The sequence below is a fragment of the Sorghum bicolor genome, chromosome 3 (assembly GCF_000003195.3).
Source record: "Sorghum bicolor cultivar BTx623 chromosome 3, Sorghum_bicolor_NCBIv3, whole genome shotgun sequence".
In the NCBI taxonomy this organism is placed as follows: domain Eukaryota; kingdom Viridiplantae; phylum Streptophyta; class Magnoliopsida; order Poales; family Poaceae; genus Sorghum; species Sorghum bicolor.
This window is the reverse complement of record NC_012872.2, coordinates 62,386,983-62,412,389: the sequence shown is the minus strand read 5'-3', so window position 1 is coordinate 62,412,389 and position 25,407 is coordinate 62,386,983. Positions and strand designations below refer to the sequence as shown.

General features: G+C 43.8%; 4 protein-coding genes and 1 long non-coding RNA gene across 16 annotated transcripts; 3 read left to right on the top strand and 2 right to left on the bottom strand.

The window, feature by feature from the left end:
• Positions 1 to 4,692, bottom strand: LOC8075554 (elongation factor 2). The gene is made up of 3 exons (XM_002456290.2): positions 4,544 to 4,692; positions 3,083 to 3,218; positions 1 to 2,687 (listed from the first exon to the last, which is right to left on the bottom strand). The coding sequence occupies exons 2-3, from the start codon at positions 3,171 to 3,173 to the stop codon at positions 247 to 249; spliced, it is 2,532 nt and encodes an 843-aa protein (XP_002456335.1). The 5' UTR covers positions 3,174 to 3,218; positions 4,544 to 4,692; the 3' UTR covers positions 1 to 246.
• Positions 4,866 to 6,383, top strand: LOC8075553 (probable 3-hydroxyisobutyrate dehydrogenase-like 1, mitochondrial). Its single transcript, XM_021456939.1, has one exon. The coding sequence runs from the start codon at positions 4,935 to 4,937 to the stop codon at positions 5,970 to 5,972; it is 1,038 nt and encodes a 345-aa protein (XP_021312614.1). The 5' UTR covers positions 4,866 to 4,934; the 3' UTR covers positions 5,973 to 6,383.
• Positions 10,165 to 12,122, top strand: LOC8075552 (rRNA methyltransferase 1, mitochondrial). The gene has a single exon (XM_002458420.2). The coding sequence runs from the start codon at positions 10,342 to 10,344 to the stop codon at positions 11,998 to 12,000; it is 1,659 nt and encodes a 552-aa protein (XP_002458465.1). The 5' UTR covers positions 10,165 to 10,341; the 3' UTR covers positions 12,001 to 12,122.
• On the bottom strand, positions 15,273 to 19,425 carry LOC110433889 (auxin-responsive protein IAA6-like). Of its 9 annotated transcripts, none has more exons than XM_021456884.1 (7): positions 18,551 to 19,423; positions 18,210 to 18,381; positions 17,558 to 17,820; positions 17,252 to 17,399; positions 16,972 to 17,035; positions 16,795 to 16,867; positions 15,273 to 16,019 (listed from the first exon to the last, which is right to left on the bottom strand). In XM_021456884.1, the coding sequence occupies exons 1-6, from the start codon at positions 18,885 to 18,887 to the stop codon at positions 16,832 to 16,834; spliced, it is 1,020 nt and encodes a 339-aa protein (XP_021312559.1). In that variant the 5' UTR covers positions 18,888 to 19,423; the 3' UTR covers positions 15,273 to 16,019; positions 16,795 to 16,831. The 9 variants fall into 9 exon arrangements, 8 of the variants coding, with proteins under 8 accessions (XP_021312559.1, XP_021312556.1, XP_021312555.1 ...); XM_021456881.1 differs by having other exon boundaries at positions 16,951 to 17,035; positions 18,551 to 19,422; XM_021456880.1 differs by lacking the exon at positions 15,273 to 16,019 and having other exon boundaries at positions 16,486 to 16,867; positions 16,951 to 17,035; positions 18,551 to 18,940; positions 19,193 to 19,421.
• Positions 20,912 to 25,091, top strand: LOC110434082. 4 transcript variants are annotated; one of them, XR_002451564.1, is made up of 6 exons: positions 20,912 to 21,122; positions 21,232 to 21,483; positions 22,464 to 22,573; positions 23,099 to 23,213; positions 24,153 to 24,300; positions 24,882 to 25,091. It is a non-coding gene; the product is annotated as an uncharacterized LOC110434082 (long non-coding RNA). The 4 variants fall into 4 exon arrangements; XR_002451562.1 differs by lacking the exons at positions 20,912 to 21,122; positions 21,232 to 21,483 and having other exon boundaries at positions 21,520 to 22,573; positions 22,728 to 23,213; XR_002451563.1 differs by lacking the exons at positions 20,912 to 21,122; positions 21,232 to 21,483 and having other exon boundaries at positions 21,535 to 22,573; positions 23,099 to 23,281.

Below are 25,407 nucleotides of genomic sequence, written 5' to 3'. Positions count from 1 at the left end.
AGCATTAAATCAGGATGGCACAAGCATTTACTGCAACACTTCCACTTAACAAAGCATATACCAACTGTTTCATCTGTTACACCACGATGGATAGCAAAAAGTGCCTCAGCAGCACACTACCATCTACAGTATGACCAATGATGTTCAGAAACATGCATTTGACAACTAAAAGGAAACAAGATAGTAGTTCCCAGTACAGGAGTTGAACCGACAATTAAACCAGGTAACAGTAGCAAAACGAGAAAATTAGAGCTTGTCCTCAAACTCAGAAAGAGGGGTCATCTGTTCCTTGAGACCCTTCCTCTTGCGGATATCCAGCACCAGCTGAGCAGCCTGGGAGCCCGCCTCCAAAGGATCAGAGCCCATCATGTCCCAATGGTCAAACACACACTGGGGGAAAGCCTGACCAGAGGTTGCAGCCCTCAGTTGGCTGGAGAACCCAAAGGACTCGATGACAGGGAGGTAAGCCTTGATGTTGTATAGAGGGGTACCCGGCCTCTGCATCTCCTCGAAGACATGCCCTCTCTTCTGATTCAGAACACCATAGATACCACCAAGTGCATTTTCTGGGGCCTGAATCTCCACCAGGTACACTGGCTCCAGCAGCCTTGGCTTGGCCGTGAGCTGAGAAGCATAGATGACCCTCCTAGCAGTAGGAATGACCTGGCCACCACCCCTGTGGATAGCATCAGCATGAAGAACGACATCACAGACCTCAAAGCAAATCCCACGCATGTTCTCCTCTGCCAGTGCACCCTCCTTTGATGCCCACTGGAAACCAGCCACAACAGAATCCTTGATTTCATTGAGATACTGAACTCCCTTACACATATCAACAACCATGTTTGGACCAGTGGTCTCAGGTCCAAAACACCAAATCTTCTTGGCAAGGTCCTTGTCCCAACCAAACTCCTGAGAGAGGATCTGGGAGCGCACCTTAGGATCATCACGTGGGCCAATGCGGCCCTCATCAATGGCCTCAGCAAGACCCTCCTCCAAGGGGCGCGCTTCCATGTACAGACGGTTGTGCTTGTTGGGTGACTTGCTCATGACAGTACGGCAGGACTTCTCAAGAACAGTTTCACGGAAGGACACAACAGGAGGGGAAACGATAATTTCAGCACCACCCATGAAGTCCTCCTGCAGATCCTTCAGGCAGATCTCAAGATGAAGCTCACCAGCTCCAGCAATGATATGCTCACCAGATTCTTCAATTGTACAGAGAACCATAGGATCAGACTTTGCCAGACGCTTCAAACCTTCAACTAGCTTGGGAAGGTCAGAGGCAACCTTGCACTGAACAGCAACACGCACAACAGGGGAGACAGAGAACTTCATTGCTCTGATTGGGCATGCATCAACCTCCTTCTCATTAGTGAGTGTAGCATTCTTCGTGATAAACTGATCCAGACCAACCATTGCAACAGTGTTACCACAAGGAACATCCTCGACAGACTCTTGTTTCTTTCCCATCCAGATAACAGTACGCTGGACGCTCTTGACATACAGATCCTTCTTCTGGCCAGGGACATAGTTGGGACCCATGATCCGAACCTTCATACCAGTAGCAACCTTCCCTGAGAAGACACGACCAAAGGCAAAGAACCTGCCCTTGTCAGATGCTGGAATCATCTTTGAAACATACAGCATAAGAGGTCCCTCCGGATCACAGTTTCTGATAGCAGTTGCATAGACATCATCAAGGGGTCCCTCATACAAGTTCTCCACACGATACTTTTGAGCCTTTGCAGGGGAAGGAAGGTGGAATATCATCATCTCAAGCAGTGCGGTGCTAGCTGGAAGCCACGTTTGCATAACACGCTTCATCAAAGCTTTGCCAATCAATTCCTTCTCATCAGCCTTCATGGTAACATTGAGCTTTTGCAGCATGGGCCACAATTTCTCCTTCTGATCGTTCATGCAGGTGTTGATGATTTGCTTGATTGGCTCATAGCAGAACTGAACGAATCCTCTCTTGCAGGTAGGAGAACCTGTGTTCTTGGTAGTCCACTTCTTTGTGGCAGGGTCAAAGAAGTTCTCACCCCAAAGCCTCTCCATCATCTTAGATTCATCAACTCCAAACTTAGATGCATACATCTTGGCAAAGTTAGTGAGGGTAAAGGCCCATCCGTGCAGGCCAGCAGAAAAAGCAACAGTCCCCTTCTCTGGGTAGACTTGGACATCACCTAGGAGCTTATCTTCATATGTTGCCATGATGACGTTGGCATTCTCAATGACACGGGAGAATGTCTGATAAGCTTCCTCACCCTCAACCTGAAGCTCAAGGAAGCACCTGTCCATCTTGTTCACAGTAAGGACTGGCCTAATCCTCTCACCAAGGGCTTGGCGGAGTACAGTTTCAGTTTGCACACAGACACCTTCAATACAGTCAACCACCACCAGAGCACCATCGGTGATGCGAAGAGCAGCTGTAACTTCCGAAGAAAAATCGACGTGCCCAGGCGAGTCAATAAGGTTGATCAAATATTGGTTACCATCCCTCTCACCCTTGTAGTTCTTCAGTGACTCATCAGTCATCTCATAGTAAAGAGAGATACCAGTGGATTTGATTGTAATACCACGCTCTGCTTCATCTGCACGAGTATCAGTCATGCGAACATCACCAGCAACTTCCTGGGCTATAATACCAGCAGCTGCCACAAGGGAATCTGTAAGCGTGGACTTTCCTGCAAAACATCAATAATATATAAGTTACTGTGCACAATTTCAACAGCCAACTGGTCATGCATCATAGAGTAGCACATGAAGGACAGACAACCAATCAAAATTGAAAGTTAACAAACACATCAATACATTACAATCTAAAACATATAGCTAACAGGTACTATGCATATCATAGCACCTAGAGAAGCAATACATTAATCACAAGATGAAAAAACAGTAAGCCTACTACATGAACAAATAACAGACCATAAGTAACTTGCAGAAAACAGATAATGCAGCATTGCAGCATCATTAAAATCATTAGCTCTTAAACATTGAAAACAAAATAAGTTCTAAAACAAAAAGGCTCGAAAACATGGAGTGAATGCCATCTAACAAAGCACTGTTCTGAACATACCATGGTCCACATGAGCAATAACAGACATATTGCGAATGTTGTTCTTTTTGTCCATGATGCCACGGAGCTCTTCAGCCGTGAACTTCACCATCTTGACTTTTTTTGAAGATCCAACTACAAATATGTATATGTATTCCTGCAGTTGAAGGTACAAAATGCTGAGTCAGATTTTTTTTTAAAAAAAAGCAAAATAAACAGAATTACAGAAAACTATGAGCCTGACATCAGCACAAAGAAGCAACAAGCACTACAATTGTCAGGACTAAAAGAGAACCATAAATTTAACTGTCTAATGTGTTGAACAAGATATTAACCATTTCAGAAAGTTGTTGAAAACGTTTTCACTCACACTCTTTGTCAAGGTAAATTATTCTAATTTTCACTCAACACAAGTGACTGTAAGCACACAAAAGCCAATAGGTATCTTTGTTGAATACAGGGTAGAACCTCATCATACTACACAACTTGTTTTAAGAAAGAATCAAAGGAATGATTCAATCTCTAAAATACTAAATGAATGGGTTAATACTGATAAGTGAAACAAAAAAAAAGTAGATGGTAACTACAGGTTAATAAAGCACAACCAATGGGTGTACCATGTGTATTACAACTGTGAACCAAAACAAATCTTATACACGTCTACAGACAGATTATCACATTATTATTGACAGACATTTCAACTAGCAGAAGATCCTAGCCTTCATGAAAATCAAAGACACCAAAAAAGAAAGCATAGATTACTCAACAAATTCATGTAGACTTGGACTACCACAGATAAATGCATGCTAGCATACTGAGCATAAAAAATGGACCATAAAAAGGTAATCATACTGCCTAAAATGGATCGTAAACATAACTATCATGAATCTGAGGACTACCAACAGAGCACAAATTGTTAGAACCAAATCAGACAGTCATGGCAAAACGGTAGATCTGAGTAAACAAATCAGTGTCAACCAAGGATCACAGCAGACACAATTCACCCGAAGGTGCAAACTAACTGGTCAACGCAAAAATTAAGCTAAGAATCAAGTAATATAGGACATCCGGAGTGAACCGGGACTGCACCTTATCTCTACAGATCGGACAGACCAAACACAGAGAGAACAGGACTGCACCTTATCTCTACAGATCGGAGAGACCAAACACAGCGAGAACAAATCAGGGGCACCAGTAAACCCGAATCGACCTAAATTACCTCGAGCACCCACACAAACTTCAGATTCGAACCGCAAGCCACTTCAAGGCCTCTGATTCGATCCAATCACCACAAGACACCACGAGATGGAACCAAAACGCCTTGTAATCAACTAAAAATATCGATCAGCTAGCTCTAGCTCAATCCAATCAACACAAGACACCACGAGATGGAACCAAAACGCCTCGAAGTCAACCAGAAATACCGATCAGCTAGCTCTAGTTCTACCAACCAGAGAAGAGGGGGAAGGGGTGGACAGTCACCTTGGTTTCGCCTCCCGATCTGAGAGACGAGATGTGGAGGCGCCGCCGGGAGAGAAGCACTAAAACCCTAGCGGCCGCCTGTGAGGATATCTATCTATAGCAGCGGAGTTGCGCACCGGGCAAGAAATATCCCACGGTCGAATATTCGGCCCCTGGTTTGGTCGATGCAGATTGGCGGCGGGCTGCTCGTCACCCATGAGCTCCACTCTCGGGCTACCATTCGGCCCATGGATAAAGCCCACTGGCCCCATTCCAAGACAGTGACTAGAAGCCAGAAGGGCCTCACGACGCGGGGTCGCCTTATCGGCAACTACAACGTGACCCAAGAGGGCATTTGCGACAATTCAGCTGCATACAGGGACAGCATATCAAGCAGCTACTCCGCCCCCAAATGCTCGCCGGCATATCCCGTTTCCTCACTCGCCGCCGTCCGCCCTTTCCGCTTGCCGCTACCGCCACCGCCGCAGCAGCAGCCATGTCGTCGTCGTCGTCCACGGCAGCGAACGTCTCCGATCGTCCGATCTCTCCGGACACCACCCGCGTGGCCTGGGTGGGGACGGGCGTCATGGGCCAGTCCATGGCTGGCCACCTCCTCTCCGCCGGGTACGCTCTCACCGTCTTCAACCGCACGGCATCCAAGACCCAGAGCCTCGTCTCCCGCGGCGCCAGCCTCGCGGACAGCCCGCGCGCGGCCGCCTCGGCTGCCGATGTAATCTTCCTCATGGTCGGCTTCCCCTCCGACGTCCGCTCCACCGCCCTCGATCCATCCACCGGCGCCCTCTCCGGCCTCGCCCCAGGCGGTATCCTAGTCGACATGACCACCTCCGACCCCACCCTCGCCGCCGAGATAGCCGCGGCCGCTGCCGCCGCCGGCTGCTCGGCCGTCGACGCCCCCGTCTCCGGCGGCGACCGAGGGGCCCGCAACGCCGCCCTCTCCATCTTCGCGGGCGGCGACGCCGCCGTCGTTGCTCGCCTGGCGCCGCTCTTCAAGCTTATGGGAAACGCGCTGTACATGGGCGGGCCCGGCGCGGGGCAGCGCGCGAAGCTGGGCAACCAGATCGCCATCGCGTCCACAATGGTGGGGCTCGTGGAGGGCATGGTGTACGCGCACAAGGCCGGGCTGGACGTGGCCAAGTGGCTGGAGGCCATCTCCACCGGCGCGGCGGGGTCCAAGTCGCTGGAACTGTACGGGAAGCGGATCCTGGAGAGGGATATGGCGGCTGGCTTCTATGTCCGGCACTTCGTCAAGGACCTCGGTATCTGCCTGTCGGAATGCCAGGCCATGGGGCTGTCGCTGCCGGGGCTCGCGCTCGCGCAACAGCTGTATGTGTCGCTGATGGCGCACGGCGAGGGCGGGCTCGGTACACAGGCACTCATACTAGCCGTCGAGCGGCTGAACAACACCAGCCTCGAGAAGAAGGACGAATGAAAGGCTCCAGGCTCCAGGTCTGATGAACTTGTGGGAAGCTTTGCTTGGTGCAAGTATGCAAGACCGAGGTGAATGTTAAGGTGTCTTTCGGAGTTCTACAGTTGTTCACTTTTGTGGTAGTATATATGCTGTGCAAAAAATTGCGCCGGCTTGGATGCTTGCTTACTTTGATCTAATTGTTTACATCCGCCATGAGTTCAAATAAGATTTTGCAAACAATGTGCCATCCCTTGCATGGTTGCATTGGTTGTGCCCAAGATGTAATGACTCTGTTTAGCTATGGTGTTTGAAATACCAGATTTAGACATAGCTATATTCAGCACCATGGTTATTATACAAGACACATTTCATGGTAGTCAGTACTCACCCTTGAATCCTGGATATGGAGTTTACTGAAACCTGGTTTTATTATCACGTGCCTTGATAGTTTTGATGTTCCTGATAATGGCCTGTGCTATTGAAAGATTGAACCTCCCTCTGTCCTGTCCTTACCGGTGGTTTGATCCTTTTATGGATGATTGACCATCATGTGGGCTAAAGCACATTTGGCAAAAAAAATCACTTAAGAGTTCAAGTCAGATGAACTTGAACATCTGCAAAAATCAGTTAAAAAGTCCAAGTCAGGTAATCTTGCAACGTTTGGCCTCGCTTAGCCAGAGCCAGTTTGGCTCTCCTGGATCAGCGGGGAAAAACTCAGCTTGTGCAAGCAGCGTAACATCAGGTGAGGCTAACCTTGCCCGTTTTGTCTCTCCTGGATCAGCGATGAAAAACTCGCTTAGGCCGTGTTTAGTTGGTGTTGGAAAAAAATTCGTGACACTGTAGCATTTTCGTTTGTTTGTGGTAATTATTGTCTAACCATGGACTAACTAGGCTGAAAAGATTCATCTCGTAAATTTCGACTAAACTATGCAATTAGTTTTTATTTTTTGTCTATATTTAATATTTCATGCATGCGTCTAAAGACAGTGGCGAATCCAGCTCGAGAAATGACCTAGGGCGGACTTATACCATAAAATTTTGGCAAACCAATGACAATATAAGCTAACAAATTCCATAAGTTGCTTTGACAACATAATAATTTGACCAATATTAAAGTTTTTAGCATATATTTTCCACACCAAAATTAGAGAAGTTTGTTCCTTAAATTAAGAGAAGCCATACATACTAATACTAATAGTTCTAAACTGACTTCACCAAATCATTCGATGATTCATCCTTAATCAAATTTTAAACAATTAACTAAATGAAAAGGGCAAATAAAAAATGAAGATACCTGCAGCCCGGCGCAGGTTCTTAGGTTCCGCAAGTTTGTGAATTAGCGAGAAAAACGACCAGAAAGTTTAGAAGTCGAGAATAGCGAGAAACATGAGAAAGGCCGATCATATTCTTATTGCACTTTGTGGGTTGTGGTTTTCTATATGGGCTGAACCACACATGATAGTTCAAGACATCTGAGTTTGTCTTCAACCTCCGTCGGATACTCTAAGAGCCTATTTTTATTTTGCACTAATGTCTAAAAATTTCCATAGAGTGTTAAATCAGTCCTAAGAGGACCTAGGGCGGCCGCCCTGACTCGTCCTAGTGGTGGATCCGCCTATGTCTAAAGATTCGATGTGATGAGAAATTTTGAAAAATTTTGGGTTTTGGAGTGAAAGTAAACAAGGCCTTAGGCAAAAACCGAGGCAGCAAGGCAAGGAATCCAAACACAATTTTCTCTTTCGCCTCTGACTGGCGAAGTGATGTGAGGTGCGCTAGCAGAACCAAACGCAGCCTAACAGAATGCTATCACCAAATGGCAAATTATGATTTTGCCTTGCTGGGCATTTACCGATTCATTGCACTTTCTTCTTGGTGATTGAATTATTTGCAGACCTTAGTATCTTAAAGGTTGAAAGGCTTACACCCACGGTTGATCAATCTCACGCTGTCAGCATTAGATGATTGACAGGATCGAACAATATGAAATGGTAACTCTGTATGAAGGAGGGGAAAACGAGCAGACAGTATTTTAGACACTTTGATCTGAATCCAATTGTAAAGGAACTAGAAGTGCACAAGAGCACCAACCGTCTCATAAGGCTTTTATGAATTATTGTTTCAACAAAAGTATTCCAATATGAATATGTAAAACATGTGTTGAATGAACAAAAGGGAAAGAAAATACACAAAATAACATTAATAAAGCAGAGACAATCCATCTCAATCAATATAAGAAAAATAACCGCGCGTGATGAAGCTGTAAAATCTGAGAATCAAATACAAGACTCCAAAGAACAGAGACAATATACTAAATACATATACTCCAAATAATTCTACTAAATGGCAAATTCTGTCAGCACTGAACCAGCATATTTTCAAGAAATATTATGAAGACTGAAGAGGAGACGAACTGAAACTAAAAACCATGTAATTGGTACCAGTAAATTTAAATGAGAGTGAACAGAATAACATTCAGCAAAAGGATAATAGTTGTCCACAGAAATACTTTCAAAATGTGCCATTATATCATGGAGTACAATATCACAAAGTAGCATATCGCAATGCAATAGTTTATGTGAAAAACATAGAAATGAAGCTATCGTCGAGAATTGATGATGGCACCATAAAGTGACACAAGCAGAATAAATTATCAAACATTCAGAGTTTGTCCTCGTATTCAAAGAGAGGTGTGACCTTCTCCTTCAGCCCCTTCCTGTTGCGGATGTCCAAGACAAGGTTAGCAAGTTTACCAGGCTCCAGAGGGTAGTCTGTACACAAAGACAACACTCCCCTGTGGTCAAAGACATGCACCCTGACGGCCGCAACCGAGGGAACCCAAACAGATCAAGGAAACATCTGTCCAGCTTGTTCTCAGTTTGCACACAGACACCCAACTGCCAACCACTTTCAACCCTTGACCGACTCATATCCATCTCTCAAAACATTATAACCCTTGACTCATATCCATCTCTCAAAACAAGGCTCATATCCATCTCTCAAAACATTATAACCCTTGACTGACTCGTCACTCATCTTTTAAAAAAAGACATACCAGCGGGTTAAGTTCTGCTTCATCTGCACGAGTATCACTCATTCGAACATCACCGGCACATCGTGGGCCGCTTGTCTAACAAGTTAAGACTAAAAGTATTATTCGTTGATTTATTGTAAAAGAAAAACACCGATGGCTGCCAGAAAAAATATGACTTATAATGTCAGCAGCTGCGACAGAGGAATCCTTAAGTGTAGGCCTGCCAGCAAGGATGAATATATAAGTAAAGCACATCATCTGTTTTTCTTTTCACAAAGGATATTAAGCATATCATGAATTTGCGCTTTACTATATTACTACTGTAGCAGAGTCGGAAAAAGACCCAGATATGCAGTTCCTCCAACTCCTTTTACTAGTTCAAATTTTATTGAGGCCTTGTTTAGTTTTGATAACTTTTTGGATTTTAATATTGTATTACTTTTGTTTGTATTTGACAATTATTATCCAACTATAAACTAAATAGGTTTAAAAAAATTATCTCGTAAATTACAGACAAACTATGCAATTAGTTTTTGTTTTCGTCTATATTTAGTGCTCTATGCATATGCGTAAGATCTGATGTGACGGAGAATCTTGAAAAGTTTTTAGATTGTCAGTGATCTAAACAAGGCCTGAGCCAGAACCATTTTTTCCTTGCTACAGTATCAAACAGTGTTGTGCGGTGCTAAGCCGGAGTACTTAAGATGCACCAAACGGGGGCTTATAGTTGTTTAAATATTGGCATATGCGTGAAAATCCGCCAGCTAGATATCACAGCAACACTGAATAGAAAAGATTATATAACCGTCTAACATAAAAGTTTTGAGCTAGAAAAAACACTTTGTTTCCATAAATAATTTTTTTCTCTTGCAAGTTGCAAGTCTCTGGATTATCGTTTAAAAAAATGGTTTGTATAAGGCCTTGTTTAGATCTAATTTTTTTGGATTTTGACACCGTAACACTTTCGTTTTTATTTGATAACCATTGTCCAATCATGGAGTAACTAGGCTTAAAAATTCGTCTCACGATTTACAGGTAAACTATGCAATTAGTTTTTGTTTTCATTTATATTTAGTACTCAATGCATGTGCCGCAAAATTCGATGCGATGGAAAATCTTGAAAAGTTTTTGGTTTTTGGGTTGAACTAAACAAGGCTTAATTATCAATTCTCACATACTGAAGGGCTTCCACAGAAAACAACCTTCTGCCATCCCCGCCACCGTCGCAGCATTTCGTCGAACGAGTGGCGCGCGCCGCCTACCCAAAACCCACCCACAAGGCTAACGTACCAGCAGCAAATCCCATCCCGGACCCCAAAACCCTACACTCCCCGTCGCGCCGGCGCCGGCGCCGACGCCATGCTCCACTCTAGCTTGTCCAAGTCCCACCCTCTTCCGCTCCTCGCAGCGGCGTCTTCGCCCCGCCGCACCCTCGTCGCCGGCCTCCTCCGCGCCGGCTACCTCTCGAAGCATCCAGCCTCTCCAACCGCGCCTAGTCCGACCACAACCGCCCGTGCGAGCGCCAGGGCCGCCACTTCCCCGGGCGAATCCCGCTTCGGTCTGGGAGGCAGGGTTTCGTTCTCCACCGCGCCAGATGGGTCCGCATTGGCTGGCGGCGGGAGGGCGCTTCCCTGGCTTGCCGCCGAGACTGCCAACAGCGCTCCCGTTGCTAGGACTAGCGCCGGCCGATCCTCCTCGTGGGAGAGCTCCGCGGAGAAGTTCTTCTCGAGAGACGACCAATACGCGCGAAGAGAAGTGTCGGGAGTCAGGATGAAGGACAAGGTACCGATTAAGGATGATGATGATAATGAGGCAATTGGTAATCCTGAACGGGGAAGGATTAAGGGCAGGTATCAACGAAGAGAGGTGCCGGGAAACAGGATGCCAAACAACGTGGCGATTAGGGAACAAGAGGATGATGATGAGAATGAGCCAATTGACAATCCCAAATGGGGAAAGATTAAGGACAGGTACCAGCGAGTTGTGGGGAGGGATGGAGGGTCCCGTGGTGAGAGGTTTAGGAGGGAGAGATTTGACAAGCCAGATGTGAGGCAGTGGAACAAGCAGGAGAATTGGGGAAGGAAAACAGGGAAGGAAGCAGGGGAATCATCGGTGCCAAACATAGTGGGGCAAGGAGTTTATGGTGTTGGGCCGGTCCTTGCAGCACTCATGGCTCGGAGGAGGGAATTTTATGCATTGTATATACAGGAAAGTATGGATTTGAGCGGGAACAACAAGAAAAGGAAAGATAAGAAGGCAGTTGAGAAAGTGCTACGGATGGCAGAGGAGATTGGGCTGAAGGTAATTGAGACTTCAAAGCATGATCTTAACATGGTGGTGGATAACCGACCACACCAAGGTGTGGTGCTTGATGCATCACCCTTGGAAATGGTTAATATAAAGGAGTTAGATCCAGTCAGGGTAGAAGGTGGAAAGGCACCTGTGTGGATAGCCTTGGATGAGATTATGGATCCTCAGAATTTAGGAGCCATTATTAGGTCCGCCTACTACTTTGGTGCTCAGGGTGTTATTTTATGTGCTAAGAACTCTGCTCCATTAAGTGGAGTAGTGAGCAAAGCTAGTGCAGGTTCGCTTGAGTTGATTGAGCTACTCTCCTGCAGAAACATGATGCAGTTCTTGTCTTCATCAGCTGAAAATGGTTGGCGAGTCCTTGGTGGTACCATTGCTAACAAAGCTGTACCTCTCTCTGAAGTGGAAATAGGGGTGCCAACTATTCTTGTGATGGGTAGTGAAGGCACTGGTTTGAGACCCCTTGTTGAGCGATCCTGCACACATTTGGTCAGAATACCTGGAAATGTTGATGTATTTGTTGAAGGAGCAGGAGCAGATGCAGATGCAGGGGAAGAAGGTGACAGTTCTTCTAGTAATCAAGATTTGAGATCATTCCTTGCGGTGGAGAGTTTGAATGTTAGTGTTGCAGCAGGCGTGTTGCTTTATCATCTGGCTGCAAAAGATGCCTGTCTCAGAAGCGATAAGCCTAGTGTTACTCTAATGTAAGGATACTGTGTGATCCATGCATGTCAAAGTTACTACAATTGCCTTTAATGCTTCTGCTAATGAATTCTTTATTTCCCATTTCATGCTTTGTTTCTTCTGGTTGAAAATAGAACTTCTGAGATGGGAGTAATGATAGTTTTATAATTCTTTGAAAAATACCTTATGTGATTCTGATTAGGTTTAGTGGGGTTTCGTGCTGCCTGAACTAGTATTCTAGACTGGTCAGTAACTCAGTATCTGATAATGTATGGGAAAAAGAAATCAACCAAGGTCCAAGGTGATTTGTTGCTAGTTACTCTTTTCCTTGGTATAATTGTGGTGTATTCCACAGCAATAATGTTCATTTATGTTACTGGATCAGCTTCCTGATCATAACACATGGTAAAATGTATTCTGCTCAATCGTTTCAATTTTCAACCTCACAAGCTCACACTATATTATCATCCTTTGGCATTCAGACTTCAGATTACTGACCCTATTTAAGTGTTTATTGCTGAAAGTTTCAACTGTGTCATACTGTAGCTTGAGCCATCGAATCTGTTTTAGGTGGTTTGGACATTGTTTCCCCTTAAAACATATATTTATTCATGCTGCACATTCCCTTGCTAAATATTTTACTTATTGCTGTATACATATTGTCTTAACTATTAGCAAAAGCTTCATATGTGTTTTTTCTCGGGTGAATTTGACTGACCTCAACTGAACACAGCCTACCATTTCCCATGTTGAACACAGCCATTATTACAATCTTACCATATCCTGATGCTAAATTGTGTGGTTCTTATACATTCCATTTTGCTAGTGTGCAAAGCTTAAGAGTGGCACAGTCTGTTTTTCTAATGCCTTATATAGGAAAGAACAGAACAAAATTACATGGAAACATTCTCCAGGTTTTGAGTTCACTGTTGACTTTCTAGGCAAGTGGGTTTTACCTGCATGTGCCTAATGAATAACACATCAGTTGGGGGCCCCAAAGCTTGATTTTGAGGCCATTGGTCCAACATTTGCTGCTGGTACAAAAATGTAAGGTTGCTTGGCACCATTATAATGTATACATGGCCTTAGCCTATGGTCATGGTTTTACCACTCCTTATCCACACTCCATAATTTTAAAGTGTCTAATCCGAGTTATTCAGTCTTTGTGCTCCATTGTCATTCAATTCATGATGAATGAAATTCAAATGTACAAGTCATTTGACCTTAGTGGCCTCCTTCACATTGTGTGATACTCCCTCCATCCAGAAAATAATGCAACTCTAGCATAGCACAGAGTCAAACCATTTTGAGTTTGACCAAGTCTATACAAAAAAGTATCAATATTTATGATACCAAATAAGTTTCATTAGATTCGTCATGATATATATTTTCATAGTACACCTATTTTGTGTTATAAATATTGATAGTTTTTTCCTATAAACTTGGTCAAAGTTTAGAAAGTTTGACTAGGAATAGAGCTAGAATTGCATCCTTTCTCGGACAGAGGTCATAATTTTCAGGAATTACATACATGCTTAGCATGCATAGTATCTTTTTTCCTTTCTCATGGTCTCTGTGCTGCCTAGGGATTGGGTATTTGGGTGGTCCTCTAGGCTCTAGCTGAGGACTGAGGTACTGCAGTTCCGTACTCCCTAAGGCATTATTTGACTCAGCAATGTCTCTAAAACTAGACTTTGGTCCTTCATTTCTCCTATATACTAAATTGTCTCTAGCAATAAAATATAATAATGAACTTTCATTCTGAATCAAATCGTATCATTTTGTACAATTCTTTTTTAAAATCATGTGAGCCTGATTGTTGGTTCAAGCTTATGAGGTTTTAACCTTAAAAATGCATGTGTCATCTTATAAAATGAAATGCAGGTGTTATTATTGTTTCATGCTGTTTGCGAAGACTGATAAATAACTGACTATTAGATCAATGAATAAAATGTTTGTTACTATTGTGCTTTTCTTTATCCATATGTACATATCCAGGAGGGGTTGTACCCTTCCTGTTTCTGGAAAAAGAAAAAACAACTATTAGTGGAAGTCGGAGAAACATGCGATGATGTTGAAAGTTTGTCCAGAAAGGCAGAAACAGGACAGACTATTGCAAATAATAAATGAGAATATTCTGCATGTTGGTTTTCTTCACATTGATAAAGTCTGAATTTGATTCTGACTTGTGTTGAGTAAACACATTTAATCTTCAAGATTTTGAAGAAAATGTAAGGATGAATAAGCCTTCAGTCCTTGTCACCTGCTCTTATTTTATAGGTTATGTTGCAGTCAAGTTGGATCAAAGATCTTCAAGTTTTAGTGTAGTTTGAACTACTAGATTTGCCAACTTTTAAGTTTTGGTGGCAGTTTTTTCTTCTGTAATGCTATTGCTTTGTTCTGTGTGGCACTGTTGATTTTGCTAGTGTTTCTACCCAAGACTCACTCTACTCAACTACCTACTTATAATTTGTAGATCACTTTGTACACATGGTTGGCAAATCAAAAGAAACAGGATGAGTGAGTAGGTTGACACGAAACCCACTTGCATCTCTAATTATGCTGTAAAGGAACTGTTCCGGTTCCTGTTCTTCTTTGTTGTAGCACAATAGATAGAATCTTTGCACCATTCTCTTTATGTGCTTAATGAAAATGATAACAGTGACCTCCTTATATGTGGGAGCTAGAGCCAGAGCTAACAAAAGAACAGTGGATAGTAGTAGTACCAACACTGTTCTCCCTCGTGTTCTTGACTCTCTTCTTAATATACTGATATGCAGCTCTCTGTGTGTGACAAAAAAAATATATATCAACACTTTTCACTGAGCATGTTGCACAGACATGCCTGCAGCTTTTATGCCAACCATTCGTTTTTTATGCCAGTGCATTGAAAATATGGGTTGACAATTTTTTGAGTGGAGGGATGTAAAAGCTGGGCAATGCAGGGAACTGAACTAGTCACACGACCTCACCTTGTGTGCTAAAGGTTAATGTCTATGAGATGTTCACATGTGCTAGCGTATCATAGGATTTATGGATTATCATCATATAAACAGTATAGCCTTCTTTCATTGGATGTGCCGATCTTGGGATGCCTAATTAACGATGATGCCAATTGCGTGCGCAAACATTTCTCTGTCCTCTTGCATAATTTCTTTATTTATTGGTTTCTGGGTTAGTTTTTGTACTGTTAATCTATAACTCAACTACAGGAAGGTGCTCCAAACAATGTTGCCTTTGAAATTTGGGTTGTCTGATCTGTTTTTGTGGCTTTCACAAGTACAACAGAACTCGGCTTCGAAAAGAAGTATAATGTTTATTCATACAGATACAGGTAAATATACATTAGAACTGCAAGCGGCAACATGAACTCACAACACTGCAGAGACAGATGTCAGGCAAGGATAGTGCAAAATGGACTAAGATTCTTTTGTAATTCACCCCATCTCTTCTTTTCCTGCTGTTTGGAATTTAGTGATGCTCCAGTGACAAAGATATTTCATCTGTCCCCAATTCCTAGGCCTTGAAGCATCCGGGTGAATATTGCTCTCTGGAAGAGGACTCTCAGGAGGCTGAAGGTGCTTCAAGTCTGTGAGGACTAGTTGGCAGTTTATTTTTTGGGTAAGATATTTGTCTTATTTTGGACCTCCCTTTTTCAACAGCTGAACATCGTAGGATTCTACTCATAAGTCATAGTATCTGGCTTCATGCTTTCGCCTTGCAACTTAAGGTCTTCTGCTGTACTGTACATAACTGTGCAAAAAGGATGAAGTTTGCTTCACTGAGATTTGCATGAAGTCTGGCATCAATAATATTCCACTTTTCAAGTGGTAGGCATGATTGCATGAACAGTCTTAAGCACTTAAGAAGTGCCACTTGATGTATTTCTATCATGCTAGATGCTAGAAAACCAATGCCACCTTCTGTTTATCTTGACTTCTTTGAGAACTTCTGGGGTATGGTCACTGGGTCACCAGGGCAGCTTGGAGGTAACTTCCAGGTTTTGCAGCTGGTGTCATCAGGTGCATGTAATTATTTATGACCTGGATAATGTTATATACTCATGAGAAGCGAAGGCATCGTGTGATTCACTGACTTCTTTACAAGCAAACAAAAGGACTAGTTGCCCCTCGTGGGCGTAGTCACAGTCCTGGCGACCCTGGGCCTTCGTTCAGGCTCCTCAGCATTCAGCTCCACTAGATCTAATTATTGTGTAGCCCGTATATAGAGGAGATTAGGCCTGCTTAGCCTACTAAACCACCCAAGCTCCTAGAAAGCTTTGGGTCTGCTACTGGCATATAGGATAGCAATTTGACACTCAACAGCCATGAAGGCATTAGCCTGCTTGTGAAAACATTTGAAGGGGGAGGTTAGAAGTGGACACCTTGCTCTTTTCCCAATTTTTGTGTGTCCTAGAGTAATTGAAAATACCACATAAAATTGCTACTCTGTAGATGCCATGTTGCAGTGACGCTATCATGCCACTGTTCTCTTTAGTGCATTGGTGACTGGTGAGTACTAACGATTGGGACATCATATTTGCATGTTGGGATTACAAATCTCTTGCACAGAACAAGTAATTCTACATTGCTAGATCTTGCATCTGCGAACTTTATCGTAGAAGTTCAATGCCCATGCGAATTACATTAGAACATTACTCTACAGCAACGAATCACATGGTAGCCTAATTTACAAAATATCCAGGACCTCTCCATGCATCTGAAATGCTACTTCATCTCATTAGATTAGTCTCTAAAGGGAAAAAGTTAGGTATCATCACATCACAGAAGGGGAATGGTCCGGGTTCAGTTTGCTCACATTTCAAATGATAGAATTTTGACACTGTTTCAGGCTTTCAGCAATCTGGTCCTCTTCTAGGAGCTACTGCAATCTGTAAAAAAGGAAAAGCATTAAAAGGAAGGTCATGCTTAGTTTGGAGCAATCAAACATGTAACTAAAAGCCGCATGCATTACTTGAGGTGCCCTTGTGCCTACCAAACCATGGGAAAGCTCTGAGCTCCTCAAAACCCTCAGCCTTTTAGCAGTTGACACAAATACACTGCAGGGATTACATACAAAGAAACACTTTAGATGGTGCAATAAAGTAGGCTTCTATTATATTTCAAACTTCAAGTTAGTGTTAGCAGTATTTGATAATTCATTTTTAGAGAAGGCACGTGAATCAACATGTTTACTGAGTTGGAGGTGCCGATTATAACATTTTCCTTTTTATGTTGGTAGGGTGTGGTGAATGTAAATGACAAAGGAAGCTTACTTCCACGGCACATCCCCTACCAGCATCCTGTCTCCTTCATTGTCTTGGTAAACTAGAGTATATTCACCAGATCCATCCAATAATTGAGAAAATATTTTTTCAGTGGCCCCTGGCTGTGTACTTCCAGCACTAGATAGATCCTTTTGAGCTGCAACATAGGCAAAACACAGTGTTAAAGGAAAGAAGATTACAATTTCATGTTGTAAAGGTGCACAAATTTTTTGAACTTAATAAAGGTGCACAATTGAAAGCTCTAAAATGAATCTAAGTAATTGTTTCATTCGAACTGATTGTTGATTTTGGCACCTTCAAGAAAACCATGGAAAAGCTCTTTGACGCCCAATGATAGCCTCTCGTAGCTGTCATAGGCTCCAAGGTCTACTTTCCTTCCAATGGGGATTCCATCCATGTTGATTTTTACAAGAGGATTCTTCTTGCAGGCAAGCTTCTCCTTCATGCTAGCTTCAGTATTTTGTGGCTCAATGGATTGTTTGGATGAACTGCCATGAGCAAGATTTCTCCTGAAGGATCTCACTGGAGGCCAACCGACAACCGGAGCTGAAGACCTTCTGTACCAGATAATTGGGCCGGTGAGTTAGTCTGTCTGAAGTATTATAGCTGACTATACCATTGATAATGTTAGCGCAACTGTGTGCTAACAAGAATACCATAGGTCCATAGCGACCATAGTCCAAAAGAGGTGCTCAAGGCCTAAAGCTACACCGTAAAGTTCAAAACCACCAGTTTAGGAAATGATAAAACCACCCAAAAAACTCATTGCACTTGAGTAAAAGTTGACCACCTTTTATGGGAAAAAATGATATGATTTAACAAACTGAAGGGAACAACTTTTGAGCAAGAAAGTTAAACCCTTAAGTCGTCATTTTGACTTAAAGTAAAAAAAAAGAAAAAGAAAAAAAGAAAGAAAGAAAGAGAGCGTCTCTATGTCTATGATTACCTTCCCTGGGCGTGTGATCTGTCGTGCACAGTTGCAGCAGCAGGAGGAGGGGCATGCTGTGATGTTGGCGGGCAGAATCCTTTCTTTCTCTCGCTCGCGGCTGTTATCTTCTGGTCCAGTGCTAGTTCCTTCCCACATCCAGCTCCAGCCTGCTGCTTCTGCTCATCACGACCTTTAAACAATAGAACAACGTATATCATTACAATCTTCAGGCAACAGAACAAAATTTCTATCATAGAGCTTTGAGCAACAGAACAAGAGAGTATTTCGTTTCTATGTTCCTGATCTCTACTAGTAAACAAGAGCACAAGACAAGAATTCTGCTAAAGTGTGCTAGGTACCTTCTGTTTTGGCCTCAATGGTGTCTAAGAACCCCCTCTTTGTCCCAGTCGCAGTAGTGTTTATTGCAGGCTTGGAGGAGGGTTTATGTGGGAAGCAACCAAGCGAGAGAGCCGGAATCTCTCGCTGTATCCCTCTTGACGCTGCTGCTGTCGCCCCTTGTTCGACGAGACCCGGAGGACCGAGTTTGAGCTCTAGGTGCTTGTCCTCCTCGCTCCCAAAGCCTGTGTTCCTTGATGATCTTCCTGCGCCTTGTGCTTCCCTCCCCTTACATTGTTTCCCATCCGGGATAAGATCAAGCAGCCGTGGAAGAGGTTCTCTTTCTTTGGAGTCTCCCATGGAAGAGAGGGGGGGAGGAGGGCTTCAAGAGAGTCAAAATAATACCACCCTTCCTAGAAAGATGTATATAATAGGCAATGAGAGGTGTGCAACTCCTAGAAAGTTTAGTTCTACACTCAACTTAGGCCGGAGAAAGTGAGTACGAGTTGACGCAGCAGGGAAGCCTATGGTGAGGTGAGGTCTTAGCGAACATCGAAAAGACAAAAGCACGGGAAAGGGGGGAATGATGAGCTCACTCAAGCCAAAGGAAAATGGAACAAGTAGCTTTATTTTAGCAACAAGAAAGTGGGAAACAGCAGCAAAACCTTAGAACTGGTGCGCCAAAGACCAAACCTTATAGCCCAGGCGCTTCAGAAATCACAACCCATCCCTGCCGCTGGTGGGAATTGGTTGCGAAATTACTCCTTGGCCTACCACCACAGCGCGGGTGCCCCGAACTGGTCGCCCGCTGTTCGATCCTTTTCTAGGCTTTTCCCTATTGTCCCATACAGCTAGATCTCCTTTTTATATCCCGCGCTTCTTTCCAGGCCAGAGTGTCGCTCTGCATTGCCCCCTGGCGAAGGCGAAGGCGAAGCATATGCATGCGCTTTGGTGACTAGGCGCGCGCCCGTGTATCGGTGTGTACTGTATGGCTTGGAGCATGCCTTCGACCCAGCATGTGATGGTGTACTGTACTTGTGGAGATTATTCCATTTATACAGAGCGTGGTGGATAGGTCCCGTGTATCGGTGTGTACTGTATGGCTTGGAGCATGCCTTCGACCCAGCATGTGATGGTGTACTGTACTTGTGGAGATTATTCCATTTATACAGAGCGTGGTGGATAGGTCACGGAAAACTTGCGTCTGGCTCATGTCGTCGTCTTCTCCTGTGCGTGCGTGCGTGTGCGTGTGCGTGTGCGTGTCGCAGCCATGCGCTGATGCTGTGTGGCGCTGAGCGTGCGCGTGCGCGGAGGGCAGCCTCCTTGGCCTGCGCCGCGCACGTACATACACCTGTGTGGTGCTCCTCGCCGTGGTGGCGTGTGGAATGGTTCCACCCTCACGCCACGTCCGCCTCTCGCGCGCGCGCACGGGACCACTACGTAGCCGCCTCTTTTTACTGCTGGACTTGAGTCTCCTGCCTCCTAACTCTCCCCGTCGTTCATGCTTATCATCGGGAACAGCTGACTGAAGCAGCTTGAGCAGTTGTCTCGGTTGACAAAGCGCGTGTGTACGTGTTACTGGGGGTACATGCATGCACTCGTGGCGGCACTGCACCAAAATGAAGCAAGCAAGAGAAAACTAAAGCTCACTTGCTAGCTGCCCCAAGCCGTTGACGATCAGCAAGTTAGTAATTTCCAACGGGTTGAGTGCGCATCAATCGTGCAAGTTGATTGGGATGGCGTCATATTCTGCCCGGCAATCCAGGGACTTGATTTTTGGCACGACTCTATATTAGGTCTGTTGACCCTGTTGTTAGCTTTGATGAGGGCGTTATCCGGAGTAGATCTCTCACAGATGCACGCATCCGTAATGATTACCTCATGTATATATACAACGTATCAAACAGCACGTACGCATGTCCTCTAGGGCCTCTAGTCTAGCATGGCTCTTTGCTCCGAAACGTCCAAGTTTGTAAGCTTTTTTGCTGTTTTTTTATGGGCTCGCTTTCGTCCTTGTCCGCTGGTCTGCACCACGCGTGTGAAGTACTGCACCGATCGAGCATGGACTTTTCTTGCTCATCATCGATTTAGTAGGCTTGTCTTCATCATCATCAAATAATGATGCTGCTGGATTAGGCTTTTGTAGTCGGAGCATACTTGTTAGTTTTTGTAGTTGTGAGGGTTTTTTTTTTTGCTCTACCCCTCTTTCTATCTAAACTGCTTTAAAAAAGGTAATGACTTGTTACCGGCTGGCCGTGTCTTTGTTCCATCGCACGCACACTCTAATCCCACCCTGTATCCCACCGGACGCACGGTGCTCGACCTCAACATTTCAGTCCCCGCCTCTCTCTGCTCTCTCTCTCTCTCTCTCTCTCTCTCTCTCTCTCTCTCTTCCCCCTGGTGACCGGCGACCGCGAGCTTCTCCCCGGTGTCACGCCTGCGCCCCACCGCCTCTCCATGCCCGCGCCGAGCTCCTTGCTGCCCCCATCCACGCCGGCCATGGCGGATCCGTCGAAGATTGGGGACTGCTGCCCCAACCCTATGCCAGGTGTTCATCGATCCTTTGGCCGTTCACCGGCGACGACCACCCACCAGGTTCGTCCGCCCTTGCCTTTTCCTTCCCCTTCCTGCTGTGCGAAATCGAGCTCTCCAACCCTAACGTAAGATATTTGCTATCTACCTCAGATCTGTGCCGTTTTTGCAGTGGCGGCAAGCCAACCAACCATGGCGTCCAGGAGGTTGGGGCGGCATGGATCTGCTCCCCCTGGATGCTAGGGGCTGGCCAAGGTGGTGGCCAGCCGGACCATCCAGCCCGTGGTGGCCAGCCTACCTCGCGGCCGTAATCGAAGGCGCCACGGCTGTAGCGAGGAGGTGGGCTCTCGATCGCCGAGATGGAGGAGCGCAAGGATGTCAGAATCCTCGCCATGGACATCTAGTTCCCTCCCACATGTGTCCGGTAGGTGAGACCCTCGTCCCCCACTTCGATTAGATACGTTCCCCACCATGTTGTCTCATGTGATGTGGTAGTGCTCCATATGTGAGACTCTTGGCACCCGACTACCCGATTGTAGAGATTAGTAGCTACTGTGCTGTGAGGATTTTTTAGGCCAGTTTGGCAGGTGAAATTTCGGGTTTAGAAGGTGATCGAAATCGCATCAGTTGGAGAAGTGCAAATTACCGCTGCTGTTTTCACATAGATTTTGTGGATCGCTAGCAGTGGAGAATTGTTCTGTTTTTATAAGAAATTTCAATCAACCTCAAGTTCGACCCATCTGCTGCATTTGTCATGTTCAGGATTGATTTCGATGTGACGTTGTAACCCTTACAACGGGTTGATTTATGCATCTTGTTCAGGATTTCGCTTGATATTGTACATATATTCTATTCTTTTTGTCAGTGCCTATTTTCAATTTTAGAATTGTTACTAGTATGTTTGTATTTTTGGATGTATAACTTTTCTTAGACTGCAATTCGTATTGGAGTAAATGTGCATCTAAGATCAATAATCACTGAAAATTACTTATTCTTGTTCATGTGAGAATCATAAGCTGTAGTTGGTCAGATGATCAGATGAATTCTTGTTCAATTCAACATTACAACAAAACTGCATTGGACGTTTTTCCAGAATACATAAATTGCCTATTTAAGAAGACATTGTTGCCTAAAAAATGAAACTTAAATTTCTGCTGCAGAAAAGTTGGAGTGTGCAGCAGGCTATATAAAAGTGTAGACGAGCAGTTGAGAACCACCAAAAATGTACATGTAAATTTAGTTAAGCAATTTAATATCATTAGCCGGGCATGTTATTAGTAATCTAGTGGCAATTATTTGTGTCTAACATAAAAAATGTGCCTATAACCTCTACTCTTTTTACCATATGTCTTCTTTAATTTTCAAGCGTTACTCTGCTCTCTATGTGACTTTAATCATGCCTAGGTGACAAGGGGAAGCCTGAGATCCCCTTTCTTGTGTAGGTGACAAGGGGAAGGTTGAGATTCCATTTCTCAAGTAGGGAAGTGCAGATTGGGAGGTGCTGACTAATGCAGGTGACATATTATTGCTGATAGATCATTCTCTCTTTTTTTCTATTGTTATGCACTGTTGAGTCATTAATCTAGTCTGCCTCTTGTACATAACTTATTTTTTGACATCGTCACCTTGCCTCTGCTTAATTTGTATTTTTTCATGTTACATAAATAGATGTGATCAGTGGCGAAGCCAGAAGATTTGAGGAGTCCGGGCAATTCTCATTAAACAAAAATATTTAACTATAAAATCACAGAATTCTATATAAATATAAAGAAAATTTCTTTTGCATTTTGGCGAGGAGCCCGGCCGCCCGCCCGGGGTGGCCGGGCGGTGGCTCCGCCAGTGGATGTGATGCATAAAAAGATAAAAACATAGCTGTGTATTTTCTTGCAAATAAACTGGTGGTGGGGCTGTGGGTTGCAAATGAACACAAACACTATACTTGCCTTTTCAAAATACATAAATAACCTATTTTAGGAAGATATTATTGCTTAATGAATGATACTTAAATTGTTCATGAGAAAATCTACATGAGATTTCAGATTGCTGAGGGTGTATCCTAGAATCTGTGGAGCCCCTCTGGTTGTGCAGCCTCTCCGGTGGCGGTGCCCCCTCCATCTTCCATACCAGACGCGGGCTCGAGCTTGTTTTTCAACGGTAGCATACCCCATCCCTCCAGCATCCGTCCTTTCTACGCCCTGCTCCATGTGCCATTTGTTAGACAAGTTAAGTGCCATTTATTATGCAACAATGTGCTTCTAAATGGGCAACTCTGTTGCAGATTGGCAGGCATGCTGTATTCAGAATAGCTTCAACCTTAATGTTTCAGTTTGTTAAGTATTATGATTGAGTTTTGTAATGTTTTCTTGCAATTAATGATTGTGCGGCAACATTTAAAAAAGCCTTATGTTGTATGGGTGCTGAAAATGCTCGTTGTGCTCTAGAATATGTATATGTACCATAGCAGCCTACTTTGAAAACATCACCTCTGTTTTTTAACATCATCACCTTGCCTCTGTTTGATAGGTTTTTTTTTGAAAATAAACCAGGGGTTAGGGGTGGGGCTGTGGGTTGCAAATGAACACAGACACTGCACTTGTTTTTTAGAATACCAAAATTGTATAATTAGGAAGACATTGTTGCCTAATGAATGACACTAAAATTGCCTATGAAAATGCAATCTACTAAAACATTACTAGCAGCAACCTGCTCATCACCAATAGAGGCTCGAGGAACATAAGCAAGTCGCGATGCGGTGATTCAAGTTGTTGCTGCTTAATCGATTCACCATGATTGTGAGCTGATTGAGGCCTTGTTTAGTTCCAAAAAAATTTGGGAAAACAATACTGTAGCATTTTCGTTTTTATTTGACAAACATTGTCCAATCATGGAGTAACTAGGCTTAAAAGATTCGTCTCACGTTTTATAGACAAACTGTGTAATTAGTTTTTATTTTCATCTATATTTAATACTCTATGCATGTGCCATAAGATCCAATGTGATAGAGAATCGTGAAAAGTTTTGGGTTTTTAGGGTGAACTAAACAAGGCCTGAGTTTAATGGATTTTATTTCCCCACGCCTTGTCATGGTTGCAGGGCTGAAGTGAAACCCGGCGAGGCCATACATTTACCAACCCGCGCCCCAGCAGGCATTCCTCTGTTGCTCAGTGCACGCGCATCAGTCAGGTCAATCTTCATCAAGCAAGCTACGACTACGGTTGCCCATCAACGAGATCACCTCCAAGTAATACTCTCCGTCTCTCCCATATGCTCTTTTTGCTCTTTCACTTTTTTGATGTTAGAAATTGAAAGGGACTAAAGACCAAGATTGAATTATGCTGGGCTGCATCTCTAGTAGTTGTGTTGTCTATTTTCGAGTGTGGTTCACTCAAATTTGTTTCTGTTAACACTCAAGATAAAATTTGCTATTAAAAAATTGCATATGGATTTGCATTTGGCCTCAAATGAATTATCTAGAAAATATTTATCACTGCATCTTGCACAGTAGCCAACCTTCTTCCTATTGCTCCTCGGCCGCAAAACTCATGCTTCAAAACTAGACAAATGTTGTTTCTTTTTGACTAGTAAAAATAGGCTAAATTGCCTATTCATGAAGACATTGTTGCCTAATAAATAACACTTAAATTCCTAAGAAAATACAATCTACTAGTACAACATTACCAACAGCAACCTGAGCTTTCAGGAACAATGATGTCTTCTCAAATAGGCAATACAAGGTTTTCATTTTCTTAACATATGCATCCTTTTTTATCTCCATCCCGCAACAAATTTATAACACATGTTATCCATTTTTTTAACATGCAGGATGCAGGCCATGTACTGAGAAAAAATATGAAGCTCATGTACAGAAAAGATATGGAAATGTGTGTTTTCCTAGGGACTAAATGTATAGTGTTTTGCTCTAGAAAACTGCAGATATAAATGTGTTTTTTTTTTCTGAATACATTACTCTTTTGTGAACGCATAATACATGCAGTCCCTAAAAGCATATGTCTGGCTTGATTTGTTTTCCTCCAATAAACTGTGGTGAGTATTTGGGTCTGGGGCTCTGGGCTACGCAAGCCGTGAAGAGTCTTTGGTTTTATTTGGTGGGAAAAAATTTTCTACGCCCGCAAGCTAGCGTGATTAACATGCTTGCCAAAAAAAGTAATATAATAACTGTACTTTACTATAAATGGCAAGGCCGTGTGGACGATCCATATTACGGCCGGCCGCGCGTTAGTTGTTTCCTTTAAAAAATATTGTATTTCCGTTAGTGATAATGGAAATGGGATTTACCTCCGAGTAAAAAAAAATCATCCTCAAATATTGTAACTCGGTGTTTTCCCAA

Coding starts and splice junctions, on each gene's coding strand:
- LOC8075554 (XM_002456290.2), bottom strand. CDS start 3,173: ATGGTGAAGTTCACGGCTGAAGAGCTCCGTGGCATCATGGACAAAAAG. Junction 2,688..3,082: donor TATTGCTCATGTGGACCATG/GTATGTTCAGAA, acceptor GATGTTTTGCAG/GAAAGTCCACGCTTACAGAT.
- LOC8075553 (XM_021456939.1), top strand. CDS start 4,935: ATGCTCGCCGGCATATCCCGTTTCCTCACTCGCCGCCGTCCGCCCTTT.
- LOC8075552 (XM_002458420.2), top strand. CDS start 10,342: ATGCTCCACTCTAGCTTGTCCAAGTCCCACCCTCTTCCGCTCCTCGCA.
- LOC110433889 (XM_021456881.1), bottom strand. CDS start 18,887: ATGGGAGACTCCAAAGAAAGAGAACCTCTTCCACGGCTGCTTGATCTT. Junction 18,382..18,550: donor CATTGAGGCCAAAACAGAAG/GTACCTAGCACA, acceptor TATTGTTTAAAG/GTCGTGATGAGCAGAAGCAG. Junction 16,868..16,950: donor TAGGCACAAGGGCACCTCAA/GTAATGCATGCG, acceptor CCTTTTTTACAG/ATTGCAGTAGCTCCTAGAAG.